The sequence below is a fragment of the Xyrauchen texanus genome, chromosome 10, assembly GCF_025860055.1.
Source record: "Xyrauchen texanus isolate HMW12.3.18 chromosome 10, RBS_HiC_50CHRs, whole genome shotgun sequence".
NCBI lineage: Eukaryota > Metazoa > Chordata > Actinopteri > Cypriniformes > Catostomidae > Xyrauchen > Xyrauchen texanus.
This window is the reverse complement of record NC_068285.1, coordinates 48,081,695-48,097,690: the sequence shown is the minus strand read 5'-3', so window position 1 is coordinate 48,097,690 and position 15,996 is coordinate 48,081,695. Positions and strand designations below refer to the sequence as shown.

The following is a 15,996-nucleotide window of genomic DNA, read 5'->3' as shown; positions in this document are numbered from 1 at the left end:
GCTCTGAGTTGATCTCAATTTGTGGGCTTCTGCTTGTCCACTTGCCTTTTGAGGATTGACCACATGTTCTCTATGGGATTAAGATCTGGGGAGTTGCCTGGCCACAGATCCCAAATTTCAATGTAATTATCTCCGAGCCACTTCATTATTACTCTTGCCTTGTGACCGAATTGCTCCTGGGTTGTTGGGAGAAGTTGCTCTTGCAGGACGTTTTGATACCATTCTTTATTCATGGCATTGTTTTTTGGGCAGAATTGTGAGCCCATTCCCTTGGATGAAAAGCAACCCCACACATGGATGGTCTCAGGACGCTTCACTTTTGGGACGACACAGGACTCATGGTAGCGTTCACCTTTTCTTCTCCGGACTATCAATATTCCAGATGTCCCAAACAGTCGGAAGGGGGCTTCATCAGACAAAATAACTTTGCACCAGTCTTCTGCGGTCCAATCCTTGTACTTCTGCAGAATTTCAGTCTGTCCTAGATTTATTTCTTGTAGAGAAGTGGCTTCTTGGCTGTCCTCCTTGACACCAGGCCATTGTCCAAAAGTCTTTGCCTCACTGTGCATGCAGATGCACTCACACCAACCTGCTTCCAATTTTGAGCAAGCTGTGCACTGGTGGTGACACTATTCTTTAGCCGACGACTCAGGAGTCATTTTAATAGACTGTCCTGGCACCTGCTGGACACTCTGGGACGTCCTGAAGCCTTCACTGCAGTTGAACCTCTCTTTGAAGTTCTTGATGATCTGGTAAATGGTTCTTTCAGGTGCAATATTATTTGCAGCAATTATTTTTTGATGCAAAGCGATGATGCCTGCACGTCTGTCTTTAGAGGTAACCATTTCTAACAAGAACACAATGATTGGAAGCACTTCTTCCCTCCTTTTTATATCAATCAGTCTACTCTTATAATCCAATCAGAATGATAGTGATTTCACCTGACTAGTTCTCATTCACACTTTCCCAGGTGCTGCTGATATTCGTGAAATGACGTTAGCTGGTCATTTTGTACCAGGGCCAAAAACAGTGATATTTGTGTTTTTGTGATGGTTCGTTTTTTTTTGGCCAATGAAGCTTTTTGCAATTATTTAAAATGCATCTGATCACTCTGCACAAATAAGCTAGAAACGATGTGAATCAACACAACAACTACTGAAGCAGAAACCTTTGCGAAACAATTTGTCACTGCCAATGCTTTTGGCCACGGCTGTATCACCATTCAGCCTTAAAATACAGATATATGATTTTTGATCCATATCAACAAGCCCTACTTTAAAGTACAAAATGCCCTTTACTTTGTTGAATTGCAAGGTTTTCTTAAATGAGCAAGAGGACTCTCTTAATCCATTCTCTTACCACTGTCTCTAATTTTCCTCTGCTGCGACGTAACATTTTCAAAATTGCTCAAGTATATACACTCGTTATTGCCTCTTCAGGATGAATCGCTTATGCTGTACTCCTTTTGAATAAAAGCATCTTCTAAATGAATAAATACAAATGTAAGTGCCCTTCATTTTAAATGCCTGGTAAATCTAAGTATCTTTTCAAACTAGGCATTCTCCTGCCACTGCAGCTGGTAGCAAAATGGGTAATTTCCCACCCTTATTAAAAAAAATTGATTTAGATGTTCATGTTGCTCTATTTGCCCTGTCTGTCTGGTCAGGTGTGTTTGGCTGCAGTGGGGCTGGTGTGTGATTTATGTCGAGCTCTGATGTCGAATATTCTGCCTTACTGTGATGAAATAATGCAGTTGCTGCTTGAAAACTTGGGTGTGAGTATTTAGATATTTTTTCAAATATTTTATGTTTTTGAATTTTAGTATCATTTGATAAATCTTAGATGATAATCTTTCTGTATGAAGATTATTTGCACGCTTTGTCATTTTTATTAACTAACATTTTTTGATTGCTTTATTTTTCACCTTGTTCTTGCCTTTTGAAATATGCATTTATGATAAACAATAAAATACTGAGGATTCTGACCATATTACACTGATATCAATCAGTTCTGTTTACTCTTCTCCCTCCTGCTATAAATGAATGTTTGAACAGCTTTTGTAATAACCAGATGAACTCAAACAGAATTTGTTGATATTGTGTGTGCAGATTATATAATAAGTAATTTTGCTGTTGTGCATAGTTTTCAGTATTTTTATTTTTTTATTTTTATTTTTTTAGAATGAGAATGTGCACAGGTCTGTGAAACCCCAGATCCTCTCAGTGTTTGGTGATATCGCTCTTGCTATTGGCGGTGAATTCAAGAAGTACCTGGAAATTGTGCTGGACACTCTACAGCAGGCCTCACAGGCACAGGTGGACAAGGTAACTACCTCTCAACCAATGCTCAACCCTCTACAGTCTGCAAATGCTTGTCAAATATGCAGAGGTCTTGCCTTTCACTAGATTTTGAATGAGTATATTAAAAACACTCCTGTTAATTACAATAAACAAAAAATGGCTTTTCACATTTGGAGTTTATTACACAGGGCCATCCTAGACCCTGAGCAAATACAATCCAGGGTTATCTTGTTTCATATTTTACACTGTTCATACTGTTAATAATTTATACTGGGTATTTATGAGCTGAGGTTGAACACTGTACATTTGTAAATCCCAGGTTAATGTTCTTTTTGCATGTTTGCTAAGACATGCTAAATGAATACTGTCTCTTCATCATAGCAGTTTTATAGTTGTCATCACTGTTCGATATTTTACCAGTTTCCCTCTTGCAGAGAACGTTTCTGCAACTGTACAAAGCGCATAAATATTTAGTGAGGTAAGCACTGAGACATTGTATGATTGGATGTCTTTTGCTAAACCACTTTCTAAAACATTTTAACTCTGCTTTGTTTCACACTGTATACCTTTGACACCGCAATATTGGGTTAACCCTGCTCTGCTGCAGGGTTTCATAACACTGGGTTAAAAACAGGGTTTAAAAAGACAAACCTCTATGTACGTGTTGGAGAGAGAATCCCCATTGGATTGTTTGGCATTTTGTTTGTACTTGCCAGACTTTTGACAACATGTATGTGTAATGCATCTGAAAAAGACATTAAACAAACTGAACAGGGGGCATCTTTACACACACACACACACCGATCAGCCATAACATTAAAACCGCCTGCCTAATATTGTCTAGGTCCCCCTCGTGCTGCCAAAACAGCGCCAACTTACATCTCAGAGTAGCCGATTTCAATGGTGGATATGAGCTGCTCTTCAATTTCTTTTAAGCATTTTATTGTATTTTATATTGTAATGTTTAAGGCAAGGCAAATGAAAATGATTGTGAATTGATATTTATGGTATAGAATAAATTTAATTATTTCTAAATTACTGCTTAAATTATTAGTCCACGCACAGTAAATAATATGGCATATTCAATATTCAAACTTATAAATAGCTGATTTAAATCGACCAACTTAATGTGTTCAGTAAGCTCTTAGGTGGCTTGACAGGGGACCATTCATCCTGTTCGATCTTCAATGGTGATCTTGTTCATGTAAGATCATCGTTAGATAATTTTTGGTCTCAGTGGTTGCACTTTGGAAATTAAAAAGTCATTTGTGATCTGAGTTTGTGCGATTCGTGAATTTTAAAATCTACCAATACCAGCTGCGTGACACGTCTTATAAGAGCGACGCAATAACAGTAACTGCACTTCCATCCAAGGATTTTTTGGCGAAGAAAGTGTTGTCGCATCAAAATAAAGCTGATGGAAACGCACATTATCACTAAAATGTGACAAATGACAACATAAGATTTTTCTGTTTAACTCAAGCGCATAAACTCTGTCGATACATCAAATGTTGCGAAAAACTGGTTTGGAAACACTTTGTCGATAAAATTGGCATTAACGCTAAAACGTAGTGTCACATGACAGAGTTGGCCCCAATCATTAGCCTGTCTTATCATGACGACCGTATTGAAAGCCCATCTACTGTATGTGATTATGTATGTGTATATATATATGTATCTTTACACAAGCATAAATTAGATTTACCCTGTTCTGTAGATGAAAACAGTCTACTGAATGACATACTCTGAATGTACTGCACTTTTTACAAGACTATAAACTATCAGAACTATTTGTCCAATGCTTAGTTCACTTTCAGAATATGAGCTTTTGAACATTTTATAAAGTTTAAATATTTTAAATCTAACCCTCTTTATCTCTGATCACATTTACTGCTTCAGAAAATTTTAATTTGCAATGTGAAGCCAAAATACATTTTAGACGATAATCAAGTTCAGTTTGTCATTAAAAGTTGCTGGAGAATATGTGGGACATAATACAGTTGTGATGGTGATGCTTTTGATTAGATTATTGTTAAAAAAAAATTATATCAGGAATGTATCATATGTAAACTCTGATATTACACCTCGTAATTTTTTTCTTTAATAGCTGTGCACACTGCATATACACATTGATTGATAGTACTTATACTGAGACAAAATTTCTACCACTACTTTTGCCGGCAGGTTGCCAGCTTGAACGGGGCCAGGATTGATCCGCTTTCGGGTCGTAACCGGTGCCAACCTGCGTTATGCGCAACATCAGTACCAATATTACAGTCCTATTAGAAGGGCAACTGCTCCCTTTTGATTGCAATTCCTCCTCTTCTGATTTTTATTTGTTAATTTAAATGCCAGTATGCTGACTAATTTCAATGAATTGTCTGAATCTTCCCATTTTACCCAAACATCAGAGGAAAAAAATTAGGGACATCTGGGAGGCGAATTGGCAATAAACACATTTCTGAATGGAAACTGCTTCAAGGCAGATTTTGTTTTGCACTAAACCAAAACCTATGCGACATCACTGTTTTTTTAGGCATGACGTCATCATCACCTCCAAAACACACTTGGAACAGTTAAGCTGAATTATTTTATTGCTATTTTGTACAAATCAAATTCACATTGCCCTACTTATTAACAGGACAAAACAAAACTATTACATTTTTTATAAATTGCTCCCATTACAATCACTGCAGGTTTACACTGTTTGAGATCTGCATTTCGACGCGAGCTCAGTGAAGATCGGCACAATGTTCTACACTCGCGATTGCTCATTAAAAACAAAGCTGTCTAATCAGCATAACTCAATTATTTACATCGCGTCTGTGCCTTGATTAGAATGGGATCATTTTAGTTTTGTTGTGTTGCTCATTTGCAGTGTATTTAACATCTTCGTTCAAAGCGAGCGGTGCAATATGCAATGAATGCTAAATAATTCTGTTATTTTCGCTCTTGTTCTACAGCAGCTTTTCAAGTGTCAGGTGATGTTTCTTCAGTATTAATTTCAAGTTGTAAATGGAAACCATTGACAGAACAGGAGCAGACTTAAATTGAATTTAAGTACATTTTCACGATTACATAATCGTGGCAGCCATAATCGTAAACACGATTTTTAATTTGATTAAAGGTGCAGCCCTAATAAATATATGTGGGGAGGTCCACAATTTTATTTTCTGAGGTCTTCAGATGTCAAGCAAAGAGGCACTGTGTTTGAAGGTAGGCCTTAAAATACATCCACAGGTACACCTTCAATTGACTCAAAGTAGCCTATCAGAAGCTAATTGCCTAAAGGCTTGACATTTTCTGAAATGTTCCAAGCTGCTTAAAGGCACAACTTAATGTAAACTTCTGACCCATTGGAATTGATAGTCAATTAAAAGTGAAACATTCTGTCTGTTAACAATTGTAAAAAAAAAAATAAAATACTTGTCATGCACAAAAAGGTTAAAAAAAAAAGGTTTAATGACCGAAGTGTATGTAAACTTCTAACTTCAAAGGTGTATGTATATAAACTCAGCAAAAAAGCAATGTCCTCTCAATTTCAACTGCTTTTATTTTCAGCAAACTTAACATGTGCAAATATTTGTATGAACATAAACAGATTTGACAATTATGACATAAACTGAACAAGTTTCACAAACATGTGACTTACAGAAATAGAATAATGTGTCCCTGAACAAAAAGGGGGTCAAAATCAAATGTTCCATTCAGCTGCATTAAGTACTGCAGTGCATCTCCTCCTCATGGACTGTACCAGATTTGCCAGTTCTTGCTGTGAGACCACCAACACATAAACTTCAACACACGAGGGGACCGGGTTTTACATCACTGTTATTCTCCGGTATGGCTACAAATCCCTCCCCCGCCCCCCATTTGGCAAATCGGACCACTCTTCCGTTCTACTTCTACCTGCTTATAGACAGAAACTGAAACGGGAAGCACCATCCCTCAGAACGATCCAGTGCTGGTCGGACCAATCAGACTCTGCGCTACAAGACTCTTTTGATCACAAGGACTGGGAGATGTTCCGGTCCGCCTCTGATGACGACATCGAGGTTTACGCTGACAGCATAACGTGTTTCATCAGGAAGTGCGTAGAGGACGTTGTTGCGACCAAAACAATACGGATGTACCCCAACCAGAAACCATGGGTTAACGCCGAGGTTCGCGCGGCACGCAATGCGCGGTCCTCCGCTTTTAATTCTTCTAACACGGAGGAGCATAAACAAGCCAGTTATGCCCTCCGTAACAATATCAGTGCAGCCAAACGCCAGTACAGGCACAAACTTGAAGGTCAGTTCAACACCACTGACTCCAGAAGTATGTGGCAGGGAATTAATACCATCACAGACTACAAACGGAATAAAGACTCCGCCGTGAACACCGCTGCATCTCTCCCAGACGAACTTAATAAATTTTATGCTCGTTTCGAGGACAACGCCACCGCCCTCGCGGAGAGGGCACTCGCGGCTGACGCTACAGAGGTTGATTCACTCTCCGTCTCTGTTGTGGATGTAACCCGATCCTTCCGACGGGTGAACATCCGTAAAGCCGCGGTCCAGACGGCATTCCGGGCCGCGTCATCAGAGCATGCGCGAACCAACTGGCTGGTGTTTTTACGGACATTTTCAATCTGTCCCTCTCCCTGTCTGTAGTCCCCACATGCTTCAAAACATCAACCATTGTGCCTGTACCGAAGCAAGCTATAATCACTTGCTTAAATGACTGGCGTCCTGTTGCTCTGACCCCCATCATCAGCAAATGCTTCAAGAGGTTAATCAGAGATTACATCTGCTCTGCTCTGCCCCCCTCTTTGGACCCATTGCTGTTTGCCTACTGCAACAACCGCTCCACTGATGATGCCATTGCATCTACAATACACACTGCTCTCTCCCACCTGGAAAAAAGGAACACATATGTGAGAATGCTGTTTGTAGACTACAGCTCAGCATTCAACACCATAGTGCCCTCCAAGCTTGATATGAAACTCCGGGCTCTGGGCTTAAACGGCTCACTGCAGCTGGATCCTGGATTTCCTGTCAGGCAGACGTCAGGTGGTTAGAATGGGCAGCAACATCTCATCACTGACCCTTAACACTGGAGCCCCACAGGGCTGTGTTCTCAGCCCACTCCTGTATTCCCTGTACACACATGACTGTGTGGCAACACATAGCTCTAATGCCATCATTAAGTTTGCTGACGATACAACGGTGCTAGGTCTGATCAATGACAATGATGAAAGAGCCTACAGAGAGGAGGTGCACACTGACACGCTGGTGTCAGGAGCACAACCTCTCCCTCAACGTCAGTAAAACCAAGGACCTTGTGGTGGACTTCAGGAGGAAAGATGGAGAACACAGCCCCATCACCATCAATGGAGCACCGGTAGAGATAGTCAGCAGTTTCAAGTTCCTCGGTGTCCACATTACTGAGGAACTCACATGGTCCGTCCACACTGAGGCCGTTGTGAAGGCGGCTCACCAGCACCTCTTCTTCCTGAGACGGCTGAGGAAGTTTGGAATGAACCACCACATCCTCACACGGTTCTACACCAGCACTGTAGAGAGCATCCTGACTGGCTGCATCACTGCCTGGTACGGCAATAGCACCGCCCACAACTGCAAACCCCTGCAAAGGGTGGTGCGAACTGCCAGAAACATCATCGGAGGTGAGCTTCCCTCCCTCCAGTACATATACACCAGGCGGTGTGTGTGAAAAAAGCTTGGAGGATCATCAGAGACTCCAGCCACCCGAGTCATGGTCTGTTCTCACTGCTACCATCAGGCAGGCGGTATCGCAGCATCAGGACCCGCACCAGCCAACTACATGACAGCTTCTTCCCCCAAGCAATCAGACTGTTGAACACTTGATCTATCAGGATCAATAATTAGCACTGCATTTTATTAATCTATACTCTCACACTGGACTGGATATATATATATATGCTCCTTACTTATTGTATTGTATATTGTGTATTCTATATTGTGTGTATTGTTTACTGTACATTGTATATAATTATTGTGTTGTGTAAGTATGTGTACATTTGATATGTAAATTGTGTTGTGTAAGTATGTTGTTTACTGTAATTGGTATATGTCTCGTCACTGTCATGACTGCTATGTTGCTCGGAACTGCACACAAGAATTTCACCTACTGTTGCACTTGTGTACATGGTAGTGTGACAATAAAGTGATTTGATTTGAGATGTTACCCACTCTTCCACCAAGGCACTTGTAAGTTCCAAGACATTTTTGGGGAGAATGGCCCTAGCCCTCACCCTCCAATCCAACAGGTCCCAGACGTGCTCCATGGGATTGAGACCTGGGCTCTTCGCTGGCCATGGCAGAACACTGACATTCTTGTTACAGGAAATCATGCACCGAACAAGCAGTATGGCTAGTGGCATTGTCATGCTGGAGGGTCATGTCAGGATGAGCACCACACAAGGGAGAAGGATGTCTTCCCTGTAACACACAGCATTGAGATTGCCTGCATTGACAACAAGCGCAGTCCAATGATGCTGTGACACACTGCCCCAGACCATGACGGACAATCTGAGCACTGATGGAGGGATTGTGCATTCCTGGTTTAACTCGGGCAGTTGTTGCCATCCTGTACCTGTCCGCAGGTGTGATATTCGGATGTACCGATCCTGTGCAGGTGTTGTTAAGCTTGGTCTGCCACTTTGAGGACGATCTGCTGTCCTTCCTGTCTCCTGTAGTGCTGTCTTAGGCATTTCACAGTACGGACATTGGAATTTATTGCCCTGGCCACATCTGCAGTCCTCATGCCTCCATGCAGCATGCCTAAGGCATGTTCACGCAGATGAGCAGGGAGTCGGTAGAAAGGTGACTTTAGTGTCATAATTTGTGTAACTGTGACCTTAATTGTTACCATCTGTAAAGGACGTTTCTTTTTTGCTGTGTGTGTATGTGTATATATATATACACATACATACACACACACACACACACATACACGTGGTGTTACTCCTTTTACACTGTAATGGACAATTAATCGAACTAAAATCGCGACATGCCCTAGTGTGATTTTATTTAACCGATGAAAGCTTCAATATTAGTGTGGATGAGCGGTGTACTGTATTAATCCGACCGCTCAAACACTGGAAACTCCACAGAGATTGAGAATCATTTTTGTATAAGATAAGAAAGCAGAGCACTTTCCACTGTAAAGCATGTATTACATGTAGACTATATATTTTTATAATTAAGTCACTGCATTTGCACTTTAATCTCAACTCAACTTTATTTAAATAGCATTTAAAACAACAGAGTTGACCAAAGTGCTTCACAGTAATACAGTTTAAAACATAACATTTAAAAGTTAACACAAACACCAGTAATCTAAAATACAAACACTCTAAACCGGTGTCATACATTTCATTTTGTAAGACTCAAAGACCATTGTAAAAAAAGCTACGATTTCAGATGTGACAAAGTCTTAAGTGATTACACTGTGCTGTGTTATGAACTGTTATCTGGAAAATTGAATTTTCCAGCAAAAAATCACGTCAAAGAACGATTAATAAAAGCTTAGATGCCTCAAATTGTGACACATATATTAAATTTTTATAGTAAAATGTAATAGTGGTGGTGGTGTAGTGGGCTAAAGCACACAACTGGTAAGCAGAAGGTTGTCAGTTTGACCCCCACAGCCACCAACATTGTGTTTGTGTCTTTGAGCAAGGCACTTAACTCCAGGTTGCTCCGGGGAGATTGTCCCTGTAATAAGTGCACTGTACGTCGCTTTAGATAAATGCCTCTGCCAAATGCTTAAATGTAGCACTACTACTAATATTTATAATAATTGAGCAATATCATAAGCAAGATTGCTGTTGAATAAAAGTTTGGCAAAGACTGAAAAGATGTATTTTCTCTTGTTAACAATTAAGAATTAATTGATTAGACACCATTTTGTTGTTGAAATTTAAACTTTAAAATATGGAGTTCTGGAAAATTAATGAAAATAATTAGTCATTAATAACTAAAACTAGTGTGTTCAGTAGCACAATCATATTAGCATATTTTTGCTCTGGTATCGAAATTGGTAGTGTACCTCTGATATTGGTACAGACCAATTAGTACAAATTTTGGTATCCTGGCAACACTACTGGCCATTATAGAAAGGTGTCAGAACACAGAGTGCATCGCAGCTTGCTGCGGATGGGGCTGCGTAGCCGCAGACCAGTCAGAGTGCCCATGCTGACGCCTATCCACCACCTAAATCACCTACAATGAGAGAGCGTCAGAACTGGACCATGGAGGAATGGAAGTTGGTCTGTTCTGATTAATCACGTTTTCTTTTAGGTCATTTGGATGGCCGGTTGTGTGTGCATCATTTACTTGTGGAGATGGCAGCTGGATGCACCTTGGGAATAAGACAGGCCAGCGGAGGCAGTTTGATGCTCTGGGCAATGTTCTGCTGGAAAACCTTGAGTCCTGGCTTTCATGTGGATGTTACTTTGACATGTACCATCTACCTAAAAGGTGTTTGCAGACCATGTACACCCCTTCATGGCAACTGTATTTCCTTGATGGCTGTGGCCTCTTTCTGCAGGATAATGCACTCTGCCTCACTGCAAAAAATTGTTCAGGAATGGTTTGAGGTACATGAGAGTTCAAGGTGTCGGCTTGGCCTCCAAATTCCACAGATCTCAATCTGATTGAGCATCTATGGGATGCGCTCTACTAACAAGTCCGATCCATGGAGGCCCCACCTCGCAACTTAAAGGATCTACTGTTAACATCTTGGTTGCATATACCACAGGGCACATTCAGAAGTCTTGTGGAGTCCATGCCTCGACGGGTCAGAGCTATTTTGGCGGCAAGGGGGAACTACGCGATACTTGCTGGTGGTTTTAATGTTGTGGTTGATCGGTGTGCGTGTATAAAGTATTCATTAGATGTGTAACAGTTCTCAGTAAAAAGACTAACTGTACGGTTCACCACCCACGGTTTGGTAAGCATTTGCTCCGTTGGTCATCTCTAGTTTAATAACGCATCTGGATCATACAGTTTGGCAAAGAAAAGGCACCAAATAGACATGCACTGTTATAACCTCAGCTAATGCACCTTTATCGCTCTGTAGACATGCTCTGCCTGTTTCACGTGGGTCAACTTTCTACAGAGAGAAGCTGTTCTATTAACTATGTTAATTCAGTTGATGACATCACTGTTCACGCGTTGGCGTGAAGTTGAAAGGCGCAAAATAGAGAAGCCCCTGCGTCATTCAAGTCTCCTGTCTGGGAACTTTTTCTTATGCAGTCAATAACAGCGATTGTCAAAAAATCTTTACAAATCAGGCACTGTTTGCAGACATTGTTCGACGCGAGTGCTGTATACTAATACATCAATGTTTGATTATTTATTTACGCTGACATCACCCTAGGATAGATAGCACACGATTCGCACAGAGCCACAGGTGAGCCCGAAACTGCACACAGACACACTCCCTTCCGTCTTTAATGAGCTCTGTGCTAGTGTGGACAGACATATAACAATAATAAATAAGGCACTTGGAGTGTTCATTGCCAAAGTTATGTTGCCCTACTCCATTGATGAAGATGTGGGATTTCCACGTATGATTAAAACACTAGTGTTATGATGTCCCTTCTATCATCCATTTTAACAGCAAGGTTATTCGTTCAATAGTGATATACAGCATCTGAATGTTGAATATATGTTGAGTTTGAAATGCACTTTATGCTGATGCATGTAGCATAAATGCAGGTTTTAAGTTAAAATTAAAAAGAATGTAATTTCACATTGTCAATTCATATGATGTCATGCTATATATTTATACATACACACACACATAGAATCAACATTTAAATCCCTGTAGTCATACGAGAATATAAACAAAGCAAAACAAAAATAAATATATATATATATATATATAAAATGTGTATGTACAGTGAGGAAAATAAGTATTTGAACACCCTGCTATTTTGCAAGTTCTCCCACTTGGAAATCATGGAGGGGTCTGAAATTGTCATCGTAGGTGCATGTCCACTGTGAGAGACCTAATCTAAAAAATAATCCAGAAATCACAATGTATGATTTTTTTTTTAACTATTTATTTGTATGATACAGCTGCAAATAAGTATTTGAACACCTGTCTATCAGCTAGAATTCTGACCCTCAAAGACCTGTTAGTCTGCCTTTTAAAATGTCCACCTCCACTCCATTTATTATCCTAAATTAGATGCACCTGTTTGAGGTCGTTAGCTGCATAAAGACACCTGTCCACCCCATACAATCAGTAAGAATCCAACTACTAACATGGCCAAGACCAAAGAGCTGTCCAAAGACACTAGAGACAAAATTGTACACCTCCACAAGGCTGGAATCGGCTACGGGGAAAATTGACAAGCACCTTGGTGAAAAAAGGTCCACTGTTGGAGCAATCATTAGAAAATGGAAGAAGCTAAACATGACTGTCAATCTCCCTCGGACTGGGGCTCCATGCAAGATCTCACCGCGTGGGGTCTCAATGATCCTAAGAAAGGTGAGAAATCAGCCCAGAACTACACGGGAGGAGCTGGTCAATGACCTGAAAAGAGCTGGGACCACAGTTTCCAAGATTACTGTTGGTAATACACCAAGACGTCATGGTTTGAAATCATGCATAGCACGGAAGGTTCCCCTGCTTAAACCAGCACATGTCAAGGCCCGTCTTAAGTTTGCCAATGACCATTTGGATGATCCAGAGGAGTCATGGAAGAAAGTCATGTGGTCAGATGAGACCAAAATATAACTTTTTGGTCATAATTCCACTAACCCTGTTTTGAGGAAGAAGAATGATGAGTACCATCCCAAGAACACCATCCCTACTGTGAAGCATGGGGGTGGTAGCATCATGCTTTGGGGGTGTTTTTCTGCACATGGGACAGGGCGACTGCACTGTATTAAGGAGAGGATGACCGGGGCCATGTATTGCGAGATTTTGGGGAACAACCTCCTTCCCTCAGTTAGAGCATTGAAGATGGGTCGAGGCTGGGTCTTCCAACATGACAATGACCCGAAGCACACAGCCAGGATAACCAAGGAGTGGCTCTGTAAGGAGCATTTCAAGGTTCTGGCGTGGCCTAGCCAGTCTCCAGACCTGAACCCAATAGAGAATCTTTGGAGGGAGCTCAAACTCCGTGTTTCTCAGCGACAGCCCAGAAACCTGACTGATCTAGAGAAGATCTGTGTGGAGGAGTGGGCCAAAATCCCTCCTGCAGTGTGTGCAAACCTGGTGAAAAACTACAGGAAACGTTTGACCTCTGTAATCGCAAACAAAGGCTACTGTACCAAATATTAACATTGATTTTCTCAGATGTTCAAATACTTATTTGCAGCTGTATCATACAAATAAATAGTTAAAAAATCATACATTGTGATTTCTGGATTTTTTTTTTTTTAGATTATGTCTCTTGTGGACATGCACCTACGATGACAATTTCAGACCCCTCCATGATTTCTAAGTGGGAGAACTTGCAAAATAGCAGGGTGTTCAAATACTTATTTTCCTCACTGTATATAATCATACACATTAAAACTATTTTATCCCACTGCCCCTAGAGCCCTACAAAAACTTCAAATATTTGCCCCATTTCCCAACAAACCAATCCAAGTTACCTCAAACATTTACATTGGCATATCCACAGGGTTCTCGGGGGTCAGTTTTCTCAAATTTAAGGTCATAAGTCTTACATCTTAATATCAAAAGTCTTAATTTTCATTCAAAGAGTATGGGCTGTGTCCTTAAAAGATATGGCTTTGTTCCAAGCATGCGGGGAGCTCCTGATACTGTTTCCAGTGTTTTGCAGAGCGGTCTGCAATCAGTGAGCACTGGACGTTTATAACAAGGAATCGCTGATGATTCATTGATCGATAATGACAATGTGTTTGAAGTGTTTATATTGTCTTACGTTGTAGATTATTGAAAGAGCGCATATTATATTTCTCTTATCTGTTTAAAATTAGCAGATGTAAGCAGTGATGCACGGACATTGAACATTTCAAATTAAGAGTCCCAGTGTGTTTTGGCCTAGTTTATTGTTAAAAGTCCTGCGGTATGCATCAAATGTTTTTATTTTGTTATTGTTTGTTTGTTTTTTTAATATTGGTATTTTGGTTGTACAATAAACTGCATCTGGTATTTTAATTAAACTTGGATTTAATTTTTTTTCAATTTGTAATGACCAATTCCCAATGCGCTCAAAGTCTTCGTGGTGGCATGGTGACTCGCCTCAATCCGGGTGGCAGAGGACTAATCTCAGTTGCCTCCACGTCTAATGCTACGTTCACACCGGACGCGAATAGCGCGTCAAATTCGCGCCTACCGCGTGTAGTTATACGCTTGACCACTTTGAATCCATTCGCGCGTCAAGAGCGAAATTGACGCGCGTAAAAAACAAAAGTTTGAAGTGAAATTCTACGCGTCGGAGGCGAAATCCGATGAAACTCGGAGGCGAAACCGTTGACGGCCATCTTTTTACAAGATGGCTGATGTTGATCGAGCATTCGTGGAGAGAGTCACCGCTCTGTATTTGCTCTGGAGAGCAGAACAGCGGCGTATGGGTCGTCGTCGCCGTACTTGGATCCACCAGCGAGGGGCGCGGGACATGCTGGAGAGGAGCCACTGCCAGGTCTGGGTCGGGTTGCGGCCAACAACTCCTCCAGAGAGGCACTCCGGGTGAGGGATGTCTTTATGGCACACTTCTCGGCGGAGGGAGCAGTACCATGGCAGCTGACGGAGTAGCGTTTGAAGTCCTCCTCATGACTTCCCCACAACGGCTCTTTTATGAGCCACCCACAAACCTATAAAGAGCTAAACTATCTAAAAATAGTCCATTATTATTATATTTTGTATTTTTTTTCCCAGGTTGTCAGCCCCAGTTCCAGGATGTCAGGTCCACAACATGCACATTTATTAAGTTGAGACTTTTTAAAAATGTCAGGTTTTCCATGGTAGTATATCAGGTTAAATTATTTATTTATTTTTGTTTTGATGATAAATGGAGCCAGCCTCCAAAAGTAATTAACCTGTCCTGTGTTTTTTCCTTATTCAACACTGTCCAGACACTAATGTTGGTTGTCTTTACATTACAATAATAATGAAAGATTCCGAGCGGGAGTTTACGTCACTTTACCTCCTGAGTGACAGCAGGCAGCTAGGCTCCTGATTGGTTAACGCGGCGAATTGACGCCGAAGTTCAGATTTTTCAACTTCGGGCGGCAGACGCGATTCAGCGTCAAACGCGTGAATGCACAATATGCACCATTCAGCATGTAGCGCCAGGCGCTCAATTCGCACGAGCGTGATGCGCAAATGAGGCGTATTCGCGTCTACCGCGCACCGCTCACGCCTCATTCGTGCCGCAGGAATTTTTTACGCGCGTAACGCGTCTTTGCATTGACTTAACATTGAAATCACTCGCGCCTGACGCGCTATTCGCGTCCGGTGTGAACGCAGCATAAGACAGTCAATCCACGCATCTTATCATGTGGCTTGTATTTACCATGGAGACATGATGCGTGTGCCGGTTTCACGCTATTCTTCGTGGCATCCACGCACAACTCGCCACATTATAGCGACCATGAGGAGGTTACCCCATGTGACTTTACCCTCCCTAGCAACAGGGCCAATTTGATGGTTTAGTTGACCTGGTTGGAGTCACTTGGCACAC

General features: G+C 41.3%; 1 protein-coding gene across 1 annotated transcript in view; it reads left to right on the top strand.

Moving 5' to 3' along the window:
• Positions 1–15,996, top strand: part of kpnb1 (karyopherin (importin) beta 1) — a 102,590-nt gene that overhangs the window by 60,720 nt on the left and 25,874 nt on the right. The window contains exons 17-18 of the mRNA XM_052135528.1: positions 1,667–1,774; positions 2,181–2,324. Coding sequence (XP_051991488.1) covers positions 1,667–1,774; positions 2,181–2,324 — 252 coding nt within the window. The remainder of the gene's footprint in view (positions 1–1,666; positions 1,775–2,180; positions 2,325–15,996) is intronic.